This window comes from Terrapene carolina, unplaced genomic scaffold (assembly GCF_002925995.2).
Source record: "Terrapene carolina triunguis isolate 2854851 unplaced genomic scaffold, T_m_triunguis-2.0 Scaffold58, whole genome shotgun sequence".
NCBI classification, from domain to species: Eukaryota; Metazoa; Chordata; order Testudines; family Emydidae; genus Terrapene; species Terrapene triunguis.
In genome coordinates, this window is record NW_020664409.1 from 75610510 (window position 1) to 75636633 (window position 26124).

General features: G+C 44.6%; 1 protein-coding gene across 3 annotated transcripts in view; it reads left to right on the top strand.

Annotated features, from left to right (window-relative positions):
• The first annotated feature begins 7740 nt into the window (after positions 1-7740).
• The window catches only part of MATN2 (matrilin 2), a 103637-nt gene continuing 85253 nt past the window's right edge, over positions 7741-26124 (top strand). Inside the window, exons 1-2 of one of the 3 annotated variants that reach the window (XM_029914376.1) lie at positions 7741-7965; positions 24783-24960. In XM_029914376.1, the coding sequence (XP_029770236.1) occupies positions 24825-24960 (136 nt within the window). In that variant the 5' untranslated portion in view covers positions 7741-7965; positions 24783-24824. Of the gene's footprint in view, positions 7966-8412; positions 8504-24782; positions 24961-26124 lie in introns of those variants that run through there. The other 2 variants (XM_026663300.2, XM_029914375.1) reach the window with 2 other exon arrangements.

Below are 26124 nucleotides of genomic sequence, written 5' to 3' on the forward strand. Positions count from 1 at the left end.
ATGTCTCCTTGGCAATCTGGATAGTGATCATAAACCACTCTATGGCTCGCCTGAATCCTGACTAGATATATTTACCAATGTACTAGATATCTATAAATATGGAAATATAGTCATTAGCACTAAATAATATATTTAGCTAATTATAAACTGTAAGGAATGGAAATGCCATTTGTGAGAACCATATGGTTTTTTTTAAAGTATTTCGCCTTCATTCCTTTGCTGAAGCTACATTTTAGAAGAGTGTAAAATGCTGGGTAAGTGTTATCAGTCATGTAAGCAAACTCAGAAAGAACTTCTTTACACAAAGGATGGATTAACTGGAATAAATGACCACAAATAGCAAAAGAATTTTGAGTTCAGAGGGGGGATTGGGCATATGACTGGAGTATAAGGGAAGCTCTGGGCGTAGCCAAAAGGTAAGTTCTTAAACTAGGATGATAAGATTTAAGATGTGCTATACATCCATCAACTCAGTAATAAAAGAACAGCATTATCGAGTTTGTTTTTTAAAGTTTATATTCTTATTGCTTACTCTGAAAGATGTGTCCCTTCTGATATTACTGAAGGCACTATCAAGCATGGAAAAAGTGACATCTGGTATAGTTTGTATTATGCCTGCCTTAAATGACATTAGTTTTTAACCACCATGAACAACTAATATTCATGAACAAAACTCCCTCCGTGGGAAAAAAAATTAAAAAGCATTCTTGTTATTGTTTTTTAAATCACCATATCTGTTTGAAATCCCATCATAGCTTGAAGGAACTAATGCTAAGCTTTTTTTACATTTAGGGCTCGATCTAATGTCCATTGATGCCAATGCAAACTCTTAAATTGAAGTAAGCAATGGACCAGGCCCTAAAGAACGAGCGTAGTCTTTCTCTGTCAATAAGTAACAATATAGCTTTTGAATGCTGCATTCAATCAAGGAGCTTGGTCTATAGAAACAACAGTCAGTGGCAATTACCACACGGGCCCATTCAGTAAGAGCCGCTCAGGTGAGGGGACCTGGCTCTAGGCCTGGCAGAACCCTCAGGGAGCAGCAACCGTGGGTGAGGGCACCCTTTCCTGGCACACAGCCCCTAGCTACCCCCCCTGAGCTACACCACTGCCTGCACCCTGAGCAGTTTTCAAACTTTTTGAGCTGAGCCCCACCCACACCTTTGATTTATAATTTTTGGTTGTGGCCCTCCCCCCAACCCAGACAGGCTGGGTAGCCTGCAGAGGTTAATCGGGGAATAGAGGTAGCGCTCCCTTCATGGGCCCCACTGTGCAGAGCTGGCTCTAGCACCGCTGGGCACTGCCCCCCCAAATATAGAAGTCAAACTACACCTATGCTTACCAAGAATATATCAACATGTTATCTGAAGGTTCAAGTGGTGTATCTACATCTGAATACCCCAAAGCACAAATACAGCTACCTACTGAAGAAACAGTTTCTCCACAACCTAAAGGTAATTCCTGATGGTTGTTGGTCAAACTTTTCCCATTTATTGAAGTTACAAAAGATAGCTACTAGTGCATCTCTTGCAAAAAACTTACAAAGAAGGAAAGCTTCCCACTGCTACAATTGGTAAAACTGGAGGAGCTTGGTTTGCCAGACTGATCAGCAAAGCCAGTGCTGACAAACTATATGAAAAGACTGCAAAACACCAAACCTCTGGACTGCATTGACATACAGAAAGCTGTATAAGCTAGACATAACATGTGAAGCTTGAAAGCTTGTACTAAAGCCAATTTTAGAAGTACTTAATGAGGCTGTTAAGAATGCTGGAGACTCAACACAGTTTATGCAATAAACATGGCCGTAGCAACATACTTCCTATTTAAGCAAGAAATACCACACACTACAAACTGGAGGCCTATGTTAAGTGCATTGTCACTTATTATCCCATAAGTTGGACACTGGTTCCAAACAAGACCAGCAAGTGGTCACTATCTTTCTGCAAGAAACTCAGCTGACTGGTTAGAAGCATGTGGTGCAACAGTGAAAGACTCCGCAGTCAAAAAAGTGAAGAACTCTCTCACCACATTCAAAAAATTCACATACATGGCTGATGAATGCACGGATGCAAATGGACATCAAATATAAAGTCATTGCATACATTATCTTGATGTCAGTGGTAGGCCAGTAGATGCATTTCTAGATGTTCAGGTTATAGAAGACACATCGGCTGCATCTGTGACAGCCCACATCTTAGAAAGAGTTAAGTGCTTGTAAATTGGACACCAAACAGATGGCAGCTTGTGCATTTGATGGAGCTGCAAACTTCTCTGGAAGACATGTCTTTCTCAGAGAAAAGTGTAACCCTAATCTCTCCTCTACACACTGCAGAGGCCATTTTAACTTATGTACCTGGAAAGATAATGGAGCAAATAATTAAGCAATCAATTTGCAAACACCTAGATGATAATAAAGTGATAAGTAACAGTAGGCATGGATTTGTCAAGAACAAATCATATCAAACCAACCTAATAGCGTTCTTTGATAGGATAACAAGCATTGTGGATGGGTGAAAGCTGTAGATGTGGTATATCTTGACTTTATTAAGGCTTTTGATACTGTCTCGCATGATCTTCTCAAACCAAACTAGGGAAATAGAACCTAGATGGAGCTACTATAAGGTGGGTGCATAACTGGTTGGAAAACCATTCCCAGAGAGTAGGTATCCATGGTTCATAGTCAAGCTGGAAGGGCATATCAAGTGGGATCCCGCAGGGATTGGTCCTAGGTCCAGTTCTGTTCAATATCTTCATTTATGATTTAGATAGATAATGGCACAGAGAGTACACTTATAAAGTTTGCAGACAATACCAAGCTGGGAGGGATTGCAAGTGCTTTGGAGCATAGACGCCAACTTTCTTGGCGCCGGTGGGTGCCTGCACCCCCCCACCCCTGACCCCGCCCCCATTCCAACCCGCAAAGTCCCCGCCCTAAATCAGCGGTGTCGCGGTGCAAGCGCTGGGAGGAAGGGGGGAGAAGCAGGATGCGGCGGAGGAGGCAGAGGCAAAGGTAAGCTGGAGCAGGGGGGCGGGGCCACGGGCAGCTGTTGGTGGGTGCTGAGCACCCACCAATTTTTTTCGTGTGTGCTCCAGCCCCGGAGCACCCACGGAGTTGGCGCCTACGCTTTGGAGGATAGGATGAAATTCAATAAGGATAAATGAAAAGTACTCCATTTAGAAAGCAACAATCAATTGCACACATACAAAATGGGAAATGACTGCCTAGGAAGGAGTACTGTGGAAAGGGATCTGGGAGTGATGGGTTGGATCACAGAAACCCTCTTGGGAGCTGCCACCCGATGTGCGAAGACTACTTCTACCCATGCCAGCTCGGGGCCCCAGCACCCTGTCTTGCTGAGCCAGACACTCCCGTCTGCTCCAACAAAGACCCAGGGTCTGAATTACTTGCCCCAAAGCTGCAGGTTTACCTGAAAGCAGCTAACAGAAGTGTTCCTGTCTTTAACATTCAGATGCCCAACTCCCAATGGGGTCTAAACCCAAATAAATCCATTTTACCCTGTATTAAGCTTATACAGGGTAAACTCAAAAATTGTTCGCCCTCTAGAACACTGATAGAGAGATATGCACAGTTGTTTGCTCCCCCAGGTATTAATACATACTCTAAGTTAATTAATAAGTAAAAAGTGATTTTATTTAATACAGAAAGTAGGATTTAAGTGGTTCCAAGTAGTAACAGACAGAACAAAGTAAGTCACCAAGCAAAATAAAATGCGCAAATCTATGTCTAATTAAACTGAATACAGATAATCTTATCCTCAGAGATGCTTCAGTAAGTTTTTTCCTCAGACTGGACACCTTCCAGGCCTGGGCACAATTCTTTCCCCTGGTACAGCTCTTGTTCCAGCTCAGGTGGTAGCTAGGGGATTCTTCATGATGGCTCCTCTCCCCTTTATATATCTTTTGCATAAGGCGGGAATCCTTTGTCCCTCTCTGGGTTCCCAACCCCCCCACCTTCTCAATGGAAAGACACCAGGTTAAAGATGGATTCCAGTTCAGGTGACATGATCACATGTCACTGCAAGACTTCATTGCCCACTTGCCAGCACTCATATATACAGGAAGACTTACAGGTAAAACACACCCATCTGCAGACAATTAACCTGGTTAATGGGAGTCATCAAGATTCCAAACCACCATTAATGGCCCACACTTTGCATAATTACAAGAGGCCTCAAAGTTATATTTCATATTTCTAGTTTCAGATACAAGAGTGGTACATTTATACAAATAGGATAATTACACTTAGTAGATTATAAGCTTTATAATAATACCTTACAAGAGACCTTTTGCATGAAGCATATTCCAGTTACATTATATTCACTTATTAGCATATTTTTATAAAACCATATAGACTGCAATGTCACAGGAGTCATAGAGGATCACAAGCTAAATATGAGTCAAGAGTGGAACACTTGCAAAAAAAGCAAATATCATTCTGGGATGTATTTGCAGGAGTGTTGTAAGCCAGATACAAGAAGTAATTCTTCTGCTCTACTCTGCGGTGATACAGTCTCAACTGGAGTATTATGTACAATTCTGTGTGCCACATTTCAGAAAAGATGTGTACAAATTGGAGAAAGTCCAGAGGAGAGCAACAAAAATGATTAAAGGTCTAAAAACCATGACCTATGAGGAAAAAGATTTGGGCTTGTTTAGCCTGAAGAAGAGAAGACTGAGTGGTGACATAACAGTTTTCAAGCACATAAAAGGTTGTTACAAGAAAGAGGGAGAAAAAATGTCCTTGTTAACCTCTGATGATAGGACAAAAGCAATGATCTTAAATTGCAGCAAGGGAGGTTTAGGTTGGACATTAGGAAAAACTTCCTGTCAGGGTAGTTAAGCACTGGAATAAATTGCCTAGGGAGGTTGTAGAATCTACGTCATTGGAGGTTTTTAAGAGCAGGTTAGACAATCACATTTCAGGGATACTTATAATACTGATACAGAATAATACTTAGTCCTGCCTTAAGTGCAGGGGACTGGACTAGAACAGTGGTTCTCAACCAGGGGTCCGGGGGCCCCTGGGAGGCTGCAAGCAGGTTTCAGGGGGTCCGACAAGCATGGCTGGCATTAGACTTGCTAGGGCCCAGGGCAGAAAGCTGAAGTCCTGCCATGTGGGACTGTAGCCCGGGGCCCTGAACCCCATCCCCCGGGGCTGAAGCTGAAGCCTGAGCAACTTAGTTTCATGGTGCCCCCTATGGTGTGGAGCCCCAGGCAATTGCAATGCTTGCTACCCCCTAACACTGGCCCTGGCTTTTATACTCAGAAAAACAGTTGTGGCATGGCTGGGCTGTGGAGTTTTTATAGCATGTTGGGGGTGGGGTGGAGGCTCAGAAAGAAAAAGGTTGAGAACCCCTGGACTAGAAGACCTCTCAAGGTCCCTTCTAGTCCTGTGATTCTCTATGATCTATTCAACTAGCACTAGATGCAGAATCTTCAAAAGACATTTAAAAAGCCATAAATTTAATGTCTTTTTTTTCAACAAGAGTCCAAAAAAACCTGAATGTCTTGGAAAAAATAGAAGATACTTTGGGACTGAAGGTCAAATTAGTCCAACCTGGGAAAACCCGCTGGCTTTCTCATGAGTGATCCTTGGATGTTGTCTTAAAATTACTGCAACTGTTATTAGTGGCTTTGGGAAGTATCTACCAAGATGGAATAGATCTAAATAGTGAGGCTGGTGGACTACTTTTGCTACTACATTCAGAGAAGATAATCGCCATTCTCTCTCTTGTAAGTCTAGTGTTGAAACCACTTGGGTCATTAAACAATGCCATCAAGGCATCTGCAACAACAGTAGTAGATGTTTGTCCAGCAATGGAAGCTACACTTGGATCAGAGAGCTGTCCATTGAAAATGTACTGGAAGAATAGAAGACTTCAGTCCAGAAGTTGACTAATGAAGGCACTTATATTGAATCCTTAAGTGAAGAGAACAAGAAGTGTTTGTTAAACCAGCTGAAAAAGTACACAGACTTGATTCTTACAAATCTACAACAGTGACACTTGAGTGGAGTGAGGCACTATCAGCAATGGAGCTGCCATGTGATCAGGACAGAATAGAGAATTTGAACACAGAATGCAATATCATACAATGAATGAATGAATGAATGAAGATTTGACTTCAACTTCTTTTTTATCATCACCAGAGGCTCGACCCGATCTTTGTGCTGTTTCCTGGGATGAAAGAAGTAGGAATTCATTTCTTTCCCAGTCACAACAGCTATAGTTGAGTGTTCGTTTTTCATCCTGGAATAGAATTTTGTGTTCTGCAAGAAATTGCCTTCTGCCTGATCATGTGAATGAACTAATTAGCATATCAATTGAAGGAGTTGGAAGTACTGGACACACAAGAAGTTATCAAAGATGAATGCACTACATTCAAAAAGTTCATTAACAGAGCTGTGAAAAATTACAGCAAGAAACCAACAAGGATGTAGATGTAGTGCTTCATAGAAGGCTTGAATATCCAACTTTAATTTGTATTATTATTTTAAAACATGAGTTAAATCTAATTAAATGGTCCTGAAACATTTTTCAGCTTTTACTATGGTGCCATACATCCCACCTTCGCCCTCATGGTCTCATCCCCCAGCCATCACCTCTCCTGTAAATTCAAACCCCCTTCCTCCCAAATTTTAATTCCTGGGGAAAATACAAATACATACTGATGGTAACGAAACAGAACTCAATAGTAACTGTTCAGAATTTATTTTTAAAGTGATGAGATTGATCAACTATTACTTTAAATATTCACTTTTATTTTGTTGTTCCCTTTGGAGAGAGGCAAGACTAAAGCCCCAGTGATTTGGCTCTCCCCTTCAGTTTGAGACTTACAGATGGTTTGTGCCCCATTTCTATAGATCAGGGTCTTGTCTTTTCTATTCTATTTGCCCCTGTCATTTGTTACTGGGTCTATCACAACAGCCAACTCTGAAAGAAAGGTATTTCTTTTCATGTTTCCATGTTAGGGTCTCCCAGTTGTAGTCCCTGGGTGCAGAGTGATGCACTTAGGATCCATTTCCTTTGCATACCTTAGAGGCTGTGAGTTGTTTCTCCTACAAATCTTTCACTGAAAGTAGCTTTTATGATTAAAAACATGTGCCTACCCTTAAGTAACTGTTGAAAGCACAGACAAATTTTCTAGGTGTTTGAACTCAACAATTCATGTGTGCTTTTTGTAACCTAAAATTGCAGCGCTCTGCTTAGCGCTTCCTACCTGGTAGTGGTAGAATGGCTAGCTTGTCCTCTTGCCAATTGGACTTGAGCCCCTTAGGCCCTCTGTGTGCCAGAAGGAAGAAATCACAAGTTATTTGGACTAACAAAGGTAGTGACTCAAGTCTTTTCTTGCATAACAAAGTTGTAGCTGTTGCTATAAAGCCCATGTCCAGATTTTTCCATCTAAGCAATTTATTATTTAGCAGGCTTCACTCCAGTGTTAACTAATAAACAATCATTACCCCTATCTGATCCCTTTACTTTACTAGGTCTGCAATCTGCTTCCCCTACAGAAACTCCCACAGCCTCCACGCAGACAGAGAAACCACGTCTGAGGGCAGGAAGACCGCATGATTCACTGGGGACGGTTTGCTTTGGCCCTGGAGGTGCTTCGTGTAGGGAATGGGATTTCCATTTCCCAACGTTTCCTTTGGTGGATTTCCCTGGCAAGGAATCACTAACTGCGCCGGCCTGGTGCCAATGGCTGACGCTCAGATCAGGGGCTGGGAGAAGAAGGATGCTGCTGATCCTGGACTGAACTTCTGGTGCCCGGGAAAACCAAACCGCTCCCAGTTTCCACGACGAGCTGAGGCTCCCTGCCCCGCTCGTGAGAGGAGATTCCCTGTGGCCGGGAAAGCCTCTCCTGCCTGGGATCGCAAGGAGCCGCGACAGGAACTCCCCCCAGCCTCTGCTGTGCAGAAAGCACGTTCCTCAGCAGAGCCAGGTCTGAGACACGCAATAACGGGGTGGGGGTACGGCGGGGGGCGGAGGCATCTTCCAGGAGCCGAGCTGGCAGCTGCGCTAGCCCGGGGTCAAGCAGGGGATCCCGGGGCCCTCCTGCAGGGGCGGCGGCCCCAGGGGCTCTCCCGGCACCCACTGAGGGACTGGCTCTGGGAGCACGTTCGGCCGGGCCTCAGTTGGCCTCAGGCGTGTCGGGGGAGGGGGGGCAGTGTCTCCTTCCTCCCCCGGCCGGCACAAGGGTGTGGGGCCCTTCCCCCGCGGCGAGCCCAGGAGGAGATGAACCGAGTCTAGCTTCGAAACCGGGCGCCCCCGCTCCCCCCGCCGCTTCCGAGCGAGGCACCCGCCCGCCCCCGCCAGCCGAGCGCCCCCGCGTGCGCGCAGACAGAGCCGTCCCGGCCCCCGCCCACAGCGGCGGGCGGCTCTTCCCCGGAGGGCGCTCGCCGGCTCTGTGCGGAGCGCCCCGGCTTTCGCCCTCAGCCTGCCCGGGCTCGCGGGCTGCAGCCGCCGGGCCAGCGCCGCAGGTAAGCGCCGTCTCTGCCCCGCTGCACCTTGGCAGCCCAACCCTCCGCGGGTAGAGCCCGGCTGCGCGGGGACCTGCGCGGCTCCCCCATGCCCTTCCCCGACGGGCACGAGCAAGCCTTGGGGCGCAGCGCCCCGCCAGAGCGCAAAGCTGCGGAGCCCGCTGGGCTACAGGTGTGGCTGGGTCAGAGCAGGGCTGGAACCGAACAGCTCCTGAGCTGGCGGGGATTGGGGCAGTTTGGGAGATCTAGCTCCCTGTCTGAAGTCTACAGCCGCTACCCAGTTCCAGCGCTGGGGTTTGAGATGGACTCTCCAGATGCATAGCTGGGCTTGGCAGCATTAGCTTGTATCGGTGCATACACCAACTGGTGAAATAATAGTTCCATTGAGGATACTTGAAATTTACAGAGGCAAAGAAAGAAAAATGCTGCTTGAGAACTTCTTAGAGTTGGATTTAAGGATATTTACTGTGTATCTTTTGACATGTGATGTGGACAATTTGTGTTGTAATGGTTATAAAGCTTTAGCTTTTTGAATCTCAACCTCTACTGTCATTAAATAACTAACTATCTGCTTCTCCCAGCATCTGACACCTGCCCATACTTTCCCACAACTGTGAAAATTTAAATGGATAAAAATAGAAAAAATGCTTAAAACCCAAAATTTTGAGCAATTGTGAACGCGTACATCAATAAAAACAGAAAAGAATGCTTAAAAATAAACATTGAGATTATCAACTGAAATTAGAAATAAAAGAAACGCTCACATTCTGTCAAACCTTTTTATAGAGGAGTCAAGAAGAACAATTGGTGCTTAGAGTCCTTGCTTGAAAGAGCTACCTGCCCTGCCTCTCTTATAGACAACCAGATCCTTGCTGCTATTCTTAGGTACTATAGGGCAGTAAAAAATAGTCACACTGAATCCCCCATAGAGCCCACATCCCCAGCTAGAGCCTACACACCCAGCCAGAGCCCTCACCCCCTGGACCCCAATCCTCTTCCCCAGCCCTGAGCCCCCTCCCACACTCCAAACCCTTCAGCCCCACCCCTTCCACATGAATTTTGTTGTGTGTCACACATCACCTCCATATTGGTGAGAGATGCCTCTCCCCCAGCCCCAAACCTGCCACGTCTGGGGGAGAGGCGCCCCTCACCTGGCCCCAACCCAGCCCCAGAACTGCCGCCTCAGACCTAGAGCTGCTGCGGCCGGGAGAGGCGCCTCTCCCCTCCAGCCCAGGTGCTGCTGCGGGGAGTAAATGTGAAAACACCATTAGCAACCTCTGTTTTATATTTATGACTGTATTTTGTATGTAATGAAAGAGCTAATGTGTATGGGCCTCACTGCTTTCTCCTGCACAGTCTCAGAACAGTTAAATGGTGTGTCATAAACACTATACTGTAGCTAAAGGAGATTCTCCTTTGAACTCAGGTGGTAGGGGCCTATGCTTTTGGAGTAGGAGAATCTGAGTTATGTCCCCAGTTTCCGCTGTAAAGTTCTGAGTGGTCATGGTGTAGAGAATTATGACAACTATGAAGTCCTGAGTAGCCACAGATTTTTAAGTTCTAGTGTTAACTGTGTTGTTTAATATTGAGGAGTGAAGAGGAGAGGAATGTATTTTGCCAGAGCAGGCACATCAGTGTATTTCTTCATAAGTGTATTTCTTCATTTTTTTTGTGCTATCAAACAACTAACTGACACTCCTGCCACCACACAGATAGCTACAGTTCAGTGGTGGGTGAAGTGACTCCGTATCCTATCCTATATTCAATATGATTATGAATTATGTAAGACTAAGCTCCCAGTTTTATGGGGCCATTCACGTACTTCAGTATCTTATGTAACATTTAACATTTATGTTGGTCTTAGGTTTTGTAAAAACTTGTTTTTAATACTACTACTTACTGATGTAAATTTTGGGGCAAATTTGACCTCACAATAACTGTTTAATAGTTTTCCAAAAGTATATATGATATCTTACAGTTGTATATTATCTTTACAAATGGCTCATCGCTGAATCGTGGCCACCTCTGGGGTAAAACATAGGAACTGTTTTGACAAGACAAAAAATAGTCCTGAAGAACACTGTAGCCAGTTGAAATGGCAGGGGAATATAAATTAAGTAGAATATATTTAGTTAATCTGGAAATTAGCCAGTTGATGATACTCTCTAGCCTCATGAAAATTGTTCTGGGATCTTCAGTGACCACAAATGGTCAGGATCTCAGTTTTAGAAGACTGCATTTCAGTATCATACTGACCCCTAACATGATGCTGGAGATTAGGTTAGTGTTAACTCAGAGGGGAAGAATGCAACCTACTGATTTACAAAGCACTTTCTGAAGCATTTGGCTTTTCTTCTTAGGCCACCATTCAAGAAGTGAACAGGCCTGACTCTGTTTAGCTTGAGAGATTGGAAAAAAAATCATATGGGATTTGGTATGCCTGCCCTAATAAGGAGCACTAAGATAGAAGGCATAGTTTTAACAAATCCCCAACACGTCTAGGGATAAGGAACTCTAATAATGGGCACAGTGAGACATGCATATGATTTTTCTATGAAAACTGAAATCTTTGAAACTCAAAACAGCTTTAATCATATTCCATACTATTTCCTTCAAAGAAAATACAACATTAGGCTGGTTATATGAGGCTGCAATTAAGGCCCTAATCCTGCAAATATACACATGCTTAACTACTTCTGTAAGTAGTTCCATTGACTTCAGTAGGACTACTCATGAGTAAAGTATAATGCATGCTTAAGTGTGTGCAGGACTGAGGCCGAAGAATATAATAGTAAGGGATATTTTAGGCAGCTTATACAAACTAGAGGAAGACTAATCAGATATAAAGAATCTAGTATGATTGGTACACTCTACTCAGGTGAGGGGGAAACACCAACTGCCACTATTTCACATATAATCAGACCACTAATGACAGATTATTCTAATTGATAAGGCATGCTCACAATTCAACTTTGTTTACATTATAAATAAGGAGTATCTGGAATGCACTACTTCATATCCTGAACATTTTGTTTTAGGCAGATGGTGGTGTTCAGTTCACCCTTTCTTCAACCTGACTTAGCTGCATAGGGGTCAGTATGGATAAGATAGCATGCCTGTTTTGTTTTTTTTAAATAGAGCCTTCAGTTTGTAACTAAGTAGCTGTACTTTAGGAGACAAAACTGAACAGCCAACTTGTATTATATGTCACATAATATGCACTTTACAAATATAGTGCCTTTTCAGAGTGGACAAAACTAAATTTCTCAGCACCACAGTGCTACTATTCTGGTAATTTTGAAACTCTGATGTCTAGAACAGATCCATAACCGGAGAGTGCAGATGTATCTGCCCCAAAAGAACAAGTTTAATGAAAAGATCTATTGTCCAAGCAGCAACTGAAGAAAAATAACAGGGAGATTGATGCTGTCATAAAATAAGAATCCCCCTTGGTAAATCCTGCTCAGTGGAAATTGTGAAGAGTGAACCATTCTATGGGTGTACTGCTTTCCAAGATCACTGTAAACTTTTATTATGGTAAATTTCTGAAATTCTTGAAATGATCATTAGTTGCTTTTAATAATGTTGTCAATATTAGCCACAGTGATATTAATGGGGCCAGATATCACAGAGATGGGTGCATTAGAAATAACTAACAGATGCTATATTACTGTTTCTTATTTCATTAGAGATGTCGAAAATGAAGTGATATAAAATATAATTTGAAATGTATTCTCAAAGAAAATATACTTAACACTTTCACTAAGTTCATTAGATAATTAAATTGAGTGAGTGTGAGCAAGAAAGTGTTACTACGACATTTATATAGCACAATGACATTGCAATGTGGAAGCTGAAATGTTGAATATGTTATAATATGCTTTTGTGTTTCTAAGGAATGCAAAAGGTTTTTTATTTTCATTTTACTTTTTTCTTAATATATCTTGTTTGTCAAAAATTGTAAGATAAGAAAACTAAATAATCCTTTTACATCAACAGTAAAAAGTAAACATGGTAAAATTTTTAGTAGGTGCTGATTAGGGATGTAAAATATTAAATGGTTAACTGGTAAGTATTAGTCTGTTAACCCACCTGTGCGCAGGTCTCGATCCCGTTCTCCTGCCCCGGGCCGCGCCAGCCCGACCCCAGCCCATGGCTGACTGCAGCCCTGGGCTGGCCGGAGCAGCCCTGGGCCAGCCCTGGGAGCTTCACGGAGGGGTGGCCAGCTGGGCAGGGAGAACGTATTTAGGCTGGGGAGGCAGGCAGGTGCTGCGAGCCCTGTCGTGGGGTAAAATAGTCCCCGGCCTCCCTTTGTGCCACTGGAAGGGGTTCGGCTGAGGAGGTGGATGGCGCGCTGGTTAGTGAAGAGAAGGGAAGCTGCTGCTGGGTTGGCATGGAGCGTCTGTGGAGGCCGCATTGGGCCAAACTAGCTGGCTGGGGCCCCTCTCCCTTTAATCGATTAACTGATACCATTTTAATAGTTTAAACGGTTATCTTTTTAAATGATATTTACATCCCTAGTGCTGATAAAGGATCACTGAGGGGTTTTTTTTTTGTGGGGGGGCCTGAACTATACAACTTATGGAGCTTATATTTGTTTTTCAGTGACTACGCTGGTGAAGGTCTTGAGCTCTAACTATGAGCTACACTCAAATTATTATAACATACAAATAAAATATTAATGGGTTAGCAGATATTATTGGTAAGTCAAAAACTATTAGTAAGGATCTAGTAAGAGAACTAAGAGTTAAGAGGTTCTAAAAACTTTCCAAGTTTTTCTTTTACCACATGTAGTTTAAAATTAATTGTAATCAGCTCAGACAAAATGAAAAGATATTTGGTGTAGGTCTGACTGTGAGCTGCATGCACAATATTACAACAGGCAATGTATTCAGATGTGTACTTGCTTACATGCTTAGCTATGTTTATGATTTTTGTGTGTGTTAGATTATATAAGATGTTTAATAAAATTTGAATTCTTAAAAATTGCTACAAATAAAATCATTTTTTGTGTGAATGCTCATGTTGTTTCTGAGAAATTGCACTATAAAGTCCAGTTAATTCGATATAGTTACCAAGCATCAAAACTAAGAATATGGGGATTTGGTACTGTCACAGAACTAGTGGAACAGTTGCTCTGTGTTACTCTCCTGAATTATCACAAAATGTCTGATTGCTCATATTATTTTTGAGCCTCCTGTAGTCCAGCCCTACAGCTGGGCTGAGTTTGCCCAAAGCAAAGGAAGAAAACAGAAAGCAGTGGTTTCCTTTGACTTCAAAAAGTCAGTGGTTCAGTTGGGAGGGGTGTGATATGCCATTGTCTCCAGGACTCCCCATTAGAGGGTGCAATGGGAAATGGGTAAACTGGGTTTGCCTTGTGGTTGGTCCAGTCTCCCAGATTGTTTGGGCTGAGTGGAGAGGAGGGACACATTACACCGCTAGTGGTTCAGCTTGATACCCCACTTTAGTTGCTGTGTATAAACTTACCTCCTTATTAGCTTGCCCAATTTCTATAGTGATCATAAGAGCAGTTGTGGGAAAGATGTCTTGAAATCTCTACATTTTCTGTCCTGGAGAGAGCTCCTTTTGGCTTTCTAAAGAGGATTTTCTGATACTGATACTTTGGTTGGCTCCTGTACTGAAGCAGCAATCCAGGGAGAAAGGAAGGTCTGCTGCAGAGGTCTCTGAGTGCCTTGCTGGTGTCCCCTAAGATGAAGGAGGTGAGGAAGCAGTGAAGGCATAACTCCCTATAAGCTCCAATAGTATCAGCTAGAGCTACCAGAAAAATGCAGTCCTGTCTTCAGCTGACCCTCAGTCTCAGAATGTCCCAGCTGTTTCATTGGCGCTTAGAGTGCAGCATATTAGCCACAACTTCTTTATTGCTCATGTGATCAATATGGCATGCTGTGGGGTTCATAGCTGCTGTTCCAGGATCCCTGTGATCAGTCCGGAGCTCTTCCCTCACACTACATTCTCAGCAGAGAGGACATGCTATGAGAACAGTTGAAGCAGAGCTGGAGCAGGCATCAGAACTCCACAGCCCAAATAGAGATGTCCACTATTTCTAATGGTTTGCACAGTAGTGCCCATTGATTTTTTTTAAGCATTCAAGTTGAAACTCCCCATGGAAGGAGCTAAAGGTGCCATGCTGTAACTGCATCCAGAGAATCGTGAAGTGTATTGTGTGGGTTAAAGCATTATCCTTAGCTGAAGCGCTAAGGTTTCCTTATGTGCCAGAGCAGCTGCAAAAGGAGATTATGCCCAGGCTCATGTTTCCAGGCCATGTAGCTATCCAGAGCCTTCAACTAGAGATTTCCCAGATAACTCATGGATTGAATCAGTGAGACATCTGAGGCAGAGTGACAGAGGTGCAACATAACTGCTTCTGGGAGAAGGGAGAAGTTCCTTTTCTTGAGTTTCTGAAAGTGATTGTTGCTTGTGTGCTGTATTCATAGATTTGTAAAACCAGAAGGGACTATTATGATCATCTAGTCTGACCTCCTGCATAGTACAGGCCCACCAAGTGAATCTTGAATTGAGTCCATAACTCCTGGTTTAGTGATTGCATATATTTCTAAAAGATAAGCTATCTTCATTTAAAGATTTCAAGTGATAGAGAATCTACGACATCCTTAGTCTGAATTTACCTAACCAGCTTCCAGTCGCTAGATGTTGTTGTGCCTTTGTCTGCTAGATTGAAGAGCCCTCTACTGTATATAATCCCAATATACTTCTAGGCCATGATCGAGTTGCCTCTTATTCTTCTTTTTGTTAAGATAAACAGATGGAGCTTCTTTAATCTTTCTCACTGTAAGGCAAGATTTCCAGCTCTTGAAACATTTTTGTACCTCTTTGCTGAACCCTTTCCAATTTGTCAACATCCTTTTTATGCTAGATACACTGATCATAATATCTCCCTACTTCTACTCAATATTTCCCTGCTTATGCATCTGAAGATCACATTTGTTCCCTTTAGCCATCACATCACTCTGGTAGCTCATGTTTAGATGGTTATCCACCATGATCCCTAAGACAAACTTTTCAAAAGCACCTAAGTCCTATTTTCAAAAGTTACTTATTAATCTAGGAGCCTAAATCCCATTGACTTTCAATGACACTTAGGCTCCAATTTTCAAAAGTTCCTAAATCCTTTTGAGTCAGTGCTTTCCAAACAATAGTCCATCATCCTATAAGTGTTACCTATGTTCTTGTTTCCTACAAACATCTCCTTGCATGTTGTTTGAGTAAGCCCAGTTGACCATGTAATGCAGATGGCTCTATAGAACTGACCTGTCCTTATTATTTATCACTCCAACAATTTTTGTCATCTGCAAACTTTAACAACAATGATTTTATATTTTTTTCCAGGCCACTAATAAAAGATATTGAATAGTATTGTGCCAAGTGTAAGTTTGTCTCATCTCTGTTCAAGGAAACAAATTACAGTAAGGAAATACCTGAGTCTGCCTCACTAATTTCTACTTCAGAGGGAAAACTGGCCTGCAAGGCCCCAAATTCTGCTGCTACTAAGAGAAGGGGCCACACTTGCACCCCATTCTCTGCATTAGGGGCCTGGTATGAAAACAGTTGAAGGGGAGTTGGGGCAGGCACCAAAACACCACATCCCCAGTAGAGAGATCCACTGCTTCTAAGGCCTGTTGCATGGCTGCTGGTCAGAAGCTGAGTCTGGTTGCAGTGGAGTGGGACCTACACAAGGACAGATCATGAGTGGACGATGGGCCATAACATGAATAACCACATTGCTGGGTCTCTGCTCTTCAGAGGGACAGATTTAGCACCCTATCCTATATGGTACTGTGCACCTCCTGTGAGGTGCTGCTGAACATCCATTGATTCCAAATACTTACTCAAAGCCTCACAGAATTGGGACCCTTAGTTTGCTAGCTCCTGGGGTAGGACTGGAGCCCTATATGATTCTGCATGTCAGGTTTGGGGCTCATGTACTAAATAAAACATTTCTAGCATCTTATAAAGCATTGTGTAGATGATAATTGTCATTAAAAAGTGCTTATGAGATTTAATGTTGCCTGTGAAATTTGCCAGCTTGTTCCTCCATGTGGCTGAGACTTCTCCTTACCCGTTACCAGATCCTTGCCATTTTTCATCTTTTCTCATATAGCCACCTCCTGAGTAAACTAAATCCATTTTTTCTGCACTGATATCACCATGCCAGCTACCAATGCAAGGCTCCTTGGTGGTGAAGTATGGGTAGCCAGCAGTTGGTGTTGGGGGGTGATTCCTGGGATGTGTTACCTTACCTCTCAACTTCTTTCCTCATGCGTTCTGAACTGGGTGCCCCTCAGGTTGTAAGAACCATTGACCACAGCATCATGTTCTGGGTTTGGAGGTGGATGGCCAAAAAGGGGGAGGGCTGGGATTCAAATAGGGTGCAGTCAGGATCACTTAGGAAAGCATTGAGGGTATGCACTGGAACCAGCTTATGCTCCTTATCAGTGACATGTATGGGAACTGTGGATGACCAAACAATTTATTTTGGGGGCAATATGGGATATCAGGAAATGGAATGGTGTTGATTAGAGTCAAAGAAGATTGGGCTAGCAGTTGCAGAAGTTTCCAGAAGCCAGACTAGAATGTTCAGAATTTCCCCCCACCCCCACTCCCTTTCAGTGCCAAGCATGACAGGGCATAATGGTATCTTGTTTCAGGTAGTCCTTGCAAAATTATTAGGTTGAAATTTGGATTGTGGGTGGATAGAGGTACATGGTTTCTCATTGGCACTTGGGAGGTAGGAGAACTCAGTCCCTTCAGAGAAAAAGATAACCAGTCAGGACTGATGAAGGCTTAATAGTGGTACAATCTCAGCATGAACGATTTGCTGTTTTGTACTGGTAGACATTCAAAATTTATCTAGATAACCTCTGGGGTGCCTGTAGCACTATGATTGAACCTTGATATTTGGAATCCCTTGTCAACCATTTAGGAAAGGGTAAAATGGCCTCAAATTTAGCTTACAAGACCTACCTTTGCTTCTCTTGGGCATTACAGATGGATTTTATATTTATAAAGGTGCAACCAAGAATTATTCCAAGAGTTTTAGGAAGCAGATTGTGATAATGAAACAATAAAAAAAATGCATACATACTGGCAAAAAGGGGTTAAAAAGCAGTTGCTAAGGCAAGAATGGAGGCTGAAGAGGAATTATATAGAAAGTTGGTGGAAGATGGCAGGAAATTGGTTTTTAGGTTGGCAAAAAAAAAAAAGGAATCATGAAACACAAGATATGAATAAATCTTTATGTGTGTAGGATGGGAACTGTGTGGTGATTAACCCTACAGAGGTGACAGAGGTATGGAAGCTGTTAAATGAGAAGAGAAAGTTACTCAAGCAAGCACCATCGACAATTATGGGGAAGCCTCAAAAGGTATTGATCTCTGTAGAGGAGGTAGAAGAAGCACTGAATACAACAAAAAATGGTAAACCAGTTGGTGAAGATGAGAACTGATGATATGATCAAGACAGTTGGAGATACTAGAATAAAGTGGCTTAATGAATTATTATTTGCTTGCTGGATTCAGGCTAGACTACCATATGACTGGAGAACAGGATTGATTGTACCTCTTTGGAAGGGCAAGGATGATGCAAATGATTCAACCACCTATTGGGACATCACCCTGTTATGTCAGCCTCTCAAAGTCCTTGAGAGAGTTTTGGAAGCAAGGTTGAGGTGAAGGACAATATAGACGAGGAGCAACATGGCTTTAGGAAGGGAAGGAGTACTATAGACTCAATATTTGCAATGAGACAGAAGTTTGAAAGTAGTGTAAATGGAGTGCATAATTGCTATGTAGCATTTGTTGATCTTGAGAAAACATATGGCTTGATTCCGCAGGAGTTGGTGTTTGGGGCATTGAGAGGGACAGTAAAAGGACTTCAAGAAGTGGTGGAGATAGAGGAACTATATCAAGGATCCAGGGCTAAGGTGATGACAATATATGGAATTTCAGACAGTTTTGAGGTGACAGTGTGATTGAGACAAGGCAGTGTACTGAATCCACTTCTCTTCATCCTAGTTATGGAGTTAATGAGCAGGAAAACCAAGCCTGTGGAGACTCAGGTAAAACTAATGTATGGTGATGACTTGGCCCTTTTGGCTGACACCTTATTTACTAATTGCTTTTTGCTATCAGAGCAGACGTCTGTGTTTTAAGGCCATGGTTTGAAGGTAATCACAAAGAATACTGAAATTATGAAAGTAGGGGAGGTGGAAGAAGAGCTGCTGATTTGAAGTTTCAGGAGAGAAGTTGAATCAGAAGCCAGAATTTGTGTACTTGGGAAGCACACTTAGTGCCATCTGAGAGAGATCTGGAGAATTGAAAAGAAGAATCAATGTCCATGGGCAGCAGTGAAAAAGATGGCAGGAGTTCTATGGGGCTGGCAAGTAAGTAACAAACTGAAAGGAAAAATGTATGCTGTGTGTGTTTGTCCATGCCTGCTCTATGGTTTGGAAATTGTGGGTCTTATGGAGATGAAAGAAAAGAAGATGATACAGGTAGTAGAAAATAACATACTGAGGAGAATGAGTGCACAGGGAAGAGAAACTTGTGACTCTGTGATAGGCTGGAGAGTGCATGTTTGAAGTGGGCTGGACTTGTGATAAGAATGGGAAAAGAATGATCAGGAAGAGGACAGCAAGAAAGGACATGGAAGACTGAGGATGCTATGGAAAGACACTGTCAACAGTAAGTTTGAAGAGAAACGGACTGGAACTCTGTGATCTTCAAATCTGTGCCATGGACCAGAAGTAGTGGCAAAAAATCTCAGGAACCTCCGGCCCTGTGTAAACGGGAAAAGGAGTTGAGAAGTGAAGCGTGAAAGGTGCAGCCAATCGAGCTTTTTTCTTGAAATTCATGTGTGTGGGTGTGTGTCTTCCTTCCACCAAATCCATGGCAACTCTTCACGAGCATATTTTTTGAGAGTTTACTAGATGGTATAAGGTGACCATTTATTTTTAGAAAATACACTCCACCGACTGAAAGTTCAGGGTTTTGAACAGGGTGGTGCTTTGTTTTTAGCTATTTCAAACCTACTTATAGTAAGTGGTAGGATCACATAGTGAAAGTCCCTTTTCTAGACTTCCATCAATTTGCTTCTTGTGAATGACCTAGGAGTAGATCTGTTAACAATGTCAACTATGAAGGTCATCTATTTATACCAGTCTCATAAAGGCCAAACTGTAGTCTGCTAACGTGAATTACTTAATTATGTCGACCCGTCTTTTGATGGATATGAGAGTCGTTCTAAACCAGTGTGTCTGGGGGTATGTCTACACTATGAGAGTAGTTCGATTTTACTTAAATCGAATATGTGGAATCGATATTACAAAGTCGAACGTGTGTTTCCACACTAAGGGCTGTAATTCGACTTTGTGAGTCCACACTAACGGGGCAAGCGTCGACATTGGAAGCGTTGCACTGTGGGCAGCTATCTCACAGCTCCCGCAGTCCCCGCTGCCCATTGGAATTCTGGGTCGAGCCCCCAGTGCCTGCTGGGGAAAAAAATGTGTTGAGGGTGGTTTTGGGTAACTGTCGTCATCCAACCGTCACTCCCGCCCTCCCTCCCTGAAAGCGCCGGCGGGCAATCATTTCATTTTGCGCGCTTTTCTGGTGAGTGACAGCACGGACGCCACAGCACTGCGAGCATGGAGCCCGCTGCGACCATCGCTGCAGTTATGGCCGTTATCAACACCTCGCACCTTATCGTCCACCTTTTCCAGAGGCAGATGCTGAGAAATCGGGCGAGGAGGTTACGGCATCGCGGTGAGGACATGAAGTCTGAGAGTGGCACAGACCTCTCGCAAAGCACGGGACCCCGCGCCGTGAACATCATGGTGGCAATGGGTCATGTTGATGCTGTGGAACGGCGATTCTGGGCCCGGGAAACAAGCACGGACTGGTGGGACCGCATAGTGCTGCAGGTCTGGGATGAATCACAGTGGCTGCGAAACTTTCGGATGCAGAAGGGAACTTTCCTGGAACTTTGTGAGCTGCTGTCCCCTGCCCGGAAGCGCAAGGACACCCGGATGCGAGCAGCCCTGACTGTCCAGAAGCGAGTGGCCATAGCCCTCTGGAAGCTTGCAACGCCAGACAGCTACCGGTCAGTCGCGAACCACTTTGGCGTGGGCAAATCTACCGTGGGGGTTGCTGTGATGCAAGTAGCCAACGCAATCATTGAGCTACTGCTGTCAAAGGTAGTGACCCTTGGAAACGTGCAGGTCATCATAGATGGCTTCGCCGCGATGGGATTCCCAAACTGCGGTGGGGCTATAGATGGAACTCACATCCCTATCCTGGGACCGGACCACCAGGCCAGCCAGTACATTAACCGAAAGGGCTACTTTTCAATGGTGCTGCAAGCACTGGTGGACCATAGGGGACGTTTTACAAACATCAACGTCGGATGGCCGGGCAAGGTTCATGACGCTCGTGTTTTCAGGAACTCTGGTCTGTTTAGACGGCTGCAGGAAGGTATTTACTTCCCGGACCACAAAATAACTGTTGGGGATATGGAGATGCCTATAGTGATCCTCGGGGACCCAGCCTACCCGCTAATGCCCTGGCTCATGAAGCCCTATACAGGCGCCCTGGACACTGAAAAAGAACTCTTCAACTACCGTCTCAGCAAGTGCAGAATGGTGGTGGAGTGTGCTTTTGGACGTCTCAAGGGGAGATGGAGAAGCTTACTGACTCGCTCTGATCTCAGCGAAACCAATATCCCCATTGTTATTGCAGCTTGCTGTGTGCTCCACAATCTCTGTGAGAGCAAGGGGGAGACCTTTATGGCGGGGTGGGAGGTTGAGGCAAATAGCCTGGCTGCTGATTACGCCCAGCCAGACAGCCGTGCGGTTAGAAGAGCCCAGCGGGACGCGCTGTGCATCCGGGAGGCTTTGAAAGCTAGGTTTCTCAGTGAGCAGGGTAACCTGTGACTATTAACTTTGTTTAAAGAGAAGCTGAACCTGCCCCCGTTTCTTTACCCAGTTTATGTTGACTATCCTCTGCAGCTACATACCCCGGTCACCCCGTCCCCCCCTTCCAACACACGTTTAAAAATAAAATACATGGAACTTTGTTAATGAACACCTGTCTTTATTACGGGTTTCGCGGTAAAAGGTTGAAACTGGGACGCAGACTGTGGTGGGGAGCGGGCATAGTGATGGAAAGAACACTTAAAAAATCGAGGAATGACAGGCTCCTGCTCCTAGAGCGGTCCGCAGTGCTGGACTGGTTGTTTCAATGGAGCCTGCCACCCCTCCTTTTCGGGACTCTGTGTGTGGGAGCTATGTGACTTTGTGGCGGGGGAGGATGGTTACAGATCCACTGCTGCGTGGCTCTGTGATCCAGGATAAGGACCGCTGCATAAGATCTCTAACCGCCCTCCCCCGCCACAAAGTCACATAGCCCACCCCCACATAGAACATGAAAACCACCTCCCAGACTGACCAGGGTGCCTAGTGACTGCAATGTGTGTGTGACCTGCTGCTGAACCTGCCCCCATGTCTGTACCCTGTTAAAGGTGACTGTCCTCTCCAATTACCAACCCCCTTCAACCCTTCAAACACACTCTCCTGTAAAAGAACATAATGGAAACAGTAATTAACAGAAACGTATTTTTTATTAGCAACTACACAGTTAGGGGATGAAACTGGGACGGGGGCTTGGGTGAGGCGGGAAGGAAAGGACTTATCAAATTTTGGGGAATGAGAGCCTTCTGGTACTCGAGCAGTCTGCAGGGGTGGAGTGACAGTTTTCACGGCCCCTGCCGCCCCTCCTTCTTGGGACTTTGGGTGAGGGGGGTATGGGACTTTGTGGCGGGGGAGGGCGGTTACAGATAGACTGCAGCGGGGCTCTGTCCTCCTGCCTCCGGTCCTGCAGAACATCCACAAGGCGCCGGAGCGTGTCCGTTTGCTCCCTCATTAGTCCAAGCAGCGTTTGAGTCACCTGCTGGTCTTCCTGCCGCCACCTCTCCTCCCGTTCAATGTGTGATCGATGGATTTGGGACATGTTCTCCCTCCACTGGGTCTGCTGGGCCGCCTCGGCTCGGGAGCAGCCCATAAGTTCTGAGAACATGTCGTCCCGTGTCCTTTTCTTTCTACGCCTAATCTGCGCCAGCCTCTGGGAGGGGGATGCCAGGGTAGGTCGGGAGACAGTCATAGCTGTGGGATGGGAAAAAGGGAGTGAATTCCTCACAAAGATAATTTTTTGTGAACAATGAACATAGTCTTTCTCTGTGAAGAAGACCATGCACAGCACCTATCACATGCGCACTCAGGACAAGGTCGAATTTTCGGCCTTCGCATTCAGTACCTGGGGTCTTGCACTGGAGATCAGACAAGCGGGGCAGGACAGCGGAATTTGGGTAGCAGGCTGACATGGTAAGCCGTAGACTTTTGGCTGCTTAAAACTTAAATTATAGCAGTGCCCTCCTTTCACGTTCAAAGCAATGCTCCTAGCGTTGGCCAGTTCCTGCTGCCGGCAATCCGGCAAGCATGAACTCTGCCCCTGTCCCACCCCCTCGCGGCTGTCCCCGGGAAAGATCCCTGTATGCTGCCCCTCTCCCACCTCCACCGCGTGGCTGTAAACCGCCGGTTACAGTTCTGTAAAGGAACAGGCAAGCAGTCCCAACAGTAACATTCCCCTAATTCAAAGCAGGTCACCATGAGCGACATCACTCTGCTGAGGATTTCTGGGACAGAGAAAGACCGCATGCTGCGTGAAAGCCAGCAAAAACCAGGGCCGTATGCTGCCATGCTTTGCAAGGCAATGATCCCGGAGTACTTGATGATAGCCTGGCGTGGAAAAGTTTCCTACCACGGAGGACCCAGTAAGTCCGCTGTCTCCAGGAACCTCATGCAAAGGCTTTCCAGTTACCTCCAGGAGAGCTTCGTGGAGATGTCCCATGAGGATTTTAGCTCTATCCCCGGACATATAGACCTTATTTTCCAGTAGCTGCACTGGCAAGGACTAAAAAGTAGAGCATCTAGGGCAAACTAATCATCATAAACCGGACATTGTTTGATTCTTTTGCAGTAGTTGCACTGCCAAGGACTAAAATGTTAAGCGCCTAGGGCAAACTAATCATGAAAAACCCATTGTTAATATTGTTAATATTCCTGTTCTGTTCAAAATAAATGTTTACATGTTTTAAACACTTACTGACTGATCCTTCCCCTGATTCTGGCTCCGGGTTAACGCCTGGGGACGGTTGGTAGGGGATCTCTGTGAGGGTGATGAACAGATCCTGGCTGTCGGGAAATCAGCGTTGTAAGCGCTGTCAACTGCCTCGTCCTCCTCATCTCCTTCCTCATCTTCCCCGTCCGCTAACATCTCCGAGGAAGCGGCCCTCGACAAAATCCCATCCTCAGAGTCCACGGTCAGTGGTGGGGTAGTGGTGGCGGCCGCACCTAGAATGGAATGCAGTGCCTCGTAGAAACGGCATGTCTGGGGCTGGGATCCAGAGCATCCGTTTGCCTCTTTGGTCTTCTGGTAGCCTTGTCTCAGCTCCTTGATTTTCACGCGGCACTGCGTTGCATCCCGGCTGTATCCTCTCTCTCTCTCATGGCTTTTGAGATCTTCTTGTAGATCTTTGCGTTCCGTCTTTTCGAGCGCAGCTCCGAAAGCACGGACTCATCGCCCCACACAGCAATCAGATCCAAGATTTCCCGATCAGTCCATGCTGGGGCCCTCTTTCTATTCTGCGATTGCATGGTCACCTCTGCTGGAGAGCTCTGCATCGTTGCCAGTGCTGCTGAGCTCGTCACGATGTCCAAACAGGAAATGAGATTCAAACTGGCCAGACAGGAAAAGGAATTCAAATTTTCCCGGGGCTTTTCCTGTGTGGCTGGTCAGAGCATCCGAGCTCGGACTGCTGTCCAGAGCGTCAACAGAGCGGTGCACTGTGGGATAGCTCCCGGAGCTATTAGCGTCGATTTCCATCCACACCTACCCTAATTCGACATGGCCATGTCGAATTTAGCGCTACTCCCCTCGTTGGGGAGGAGTACAGAAATCGAATTTAAGAGACCTCTATGTCGAACTAAATAGCTTTGTTGTGTGGACGGGTGCAGGGTTAATTCGATTTAACGCTGCTAAATTCGACATAACCTCCTAGTGTAGACCAGGCCTGGGTGTTTGTATGTAGTAGAAGGGGGGAAGTGAGGGCAGGGTGGCTGCCATAAGCACAGCATAAGTACACATAGTTTGGTTAATCAAAGAGTTCATTTCATTTCTTTTCTTTGTCACAGTTTTGCATCCCTGATTGTCCATCTTGCTTTTTCTTCACGAAAATGAAGAAAATGATTACATGCTTCCTACTGCTGTTTGGACAAACTCTACTTTTCAGTGCCTCCGCCAGGGAGAGACATCTTCCACCAGCATTTTCAAGCCAAAGAAATGGTGCTAACCCAGAAGATACTTTACTTGGTGAGTTGTAATAAGCCTCCCTCACACACAAACTGCTTATTGGCCAGATGCTGGCTGGGATAATTATAGTAAAAGGGAGTCTGCAGGGGGGAATGAGAGAGATTTTGACTTACCCGTTTGTTGTTGGGAGAAGGGGTTTGCTATCAATCTGCTAGACCAATGTAATTTATTTCTAACTGGTGTGTGCTTTCTCCAAATAAATGTGTAATATGGGACTATTGCATTGGAGAGAGACCCTGTCTTACCTGTTTAGAGAGAGGATGTTTATGTGAGGTCCTGTCACAGCTGTCTGACCACCGCACTTTTTACCAAGTTCCAGCTGTGCATGTGTTTGCTGGGATGAGGGAATTTGTATCAAATTTAATCAACAGCTGATGAAAATGGACCTTATTGGTCTCCTATTTAGACACTCAAAGATAATCCCTTCATTTTCATCACTTTGATTTTCTTCAAATGGGTAGAGATTTCCCCTGCTGTGCTGAAAAGCTGTGGAGGAGACTAACATTTAGCTAGTGGCTGGACTATATAGAGCTGCCCAGTACATTTTGGTTGATCATGGATCCCACTTCATAAGATAGTGGTCTGGTCAGCTTTTTGGAAGTCATGAATTAGTCAGGGTCATGTTCCACTACTCACAATCTAATATAACTGAGTGGATGAATTACAAATATGCCATATTAGAGAGCCACGGGAATTGACTTTACAATTAAGGTTGCATTTTGATTCTCTCTTAAAATAGGACTAAAATCCTTGTATTTTATACTTTATTAGTGAATTTAGACTCCAGATTTGGTACAATAATTCTTCAGAGGACAACTAATTTTTCTATGTGACTTTTCAGTGTTCCCTTTTGCAAAAGAAACATTTTAAGCTGTTCATTCTGAAATTTTGCCCATTTTTCCCCTTTGGGTTCTATTAACTACATATTTACAAACTCCAACCTCTCCCTCCCATGCATGATGGTAATATTGTGGATATAGGTCACTTCTGAAACTCCAGAATTAAACACAGATTTATTCCTTTAATTCATGATAACCTAACTGAATTTCACCAAATTTAGCTAATGGAATTGCTCAGATCTATTAGCTACTTCAGTTTTTTATGCTGCCAGCCTCTCTTTCAACTAGGCAGTCTTTAGCTCCAACCTAAATCCCCCATCACCCC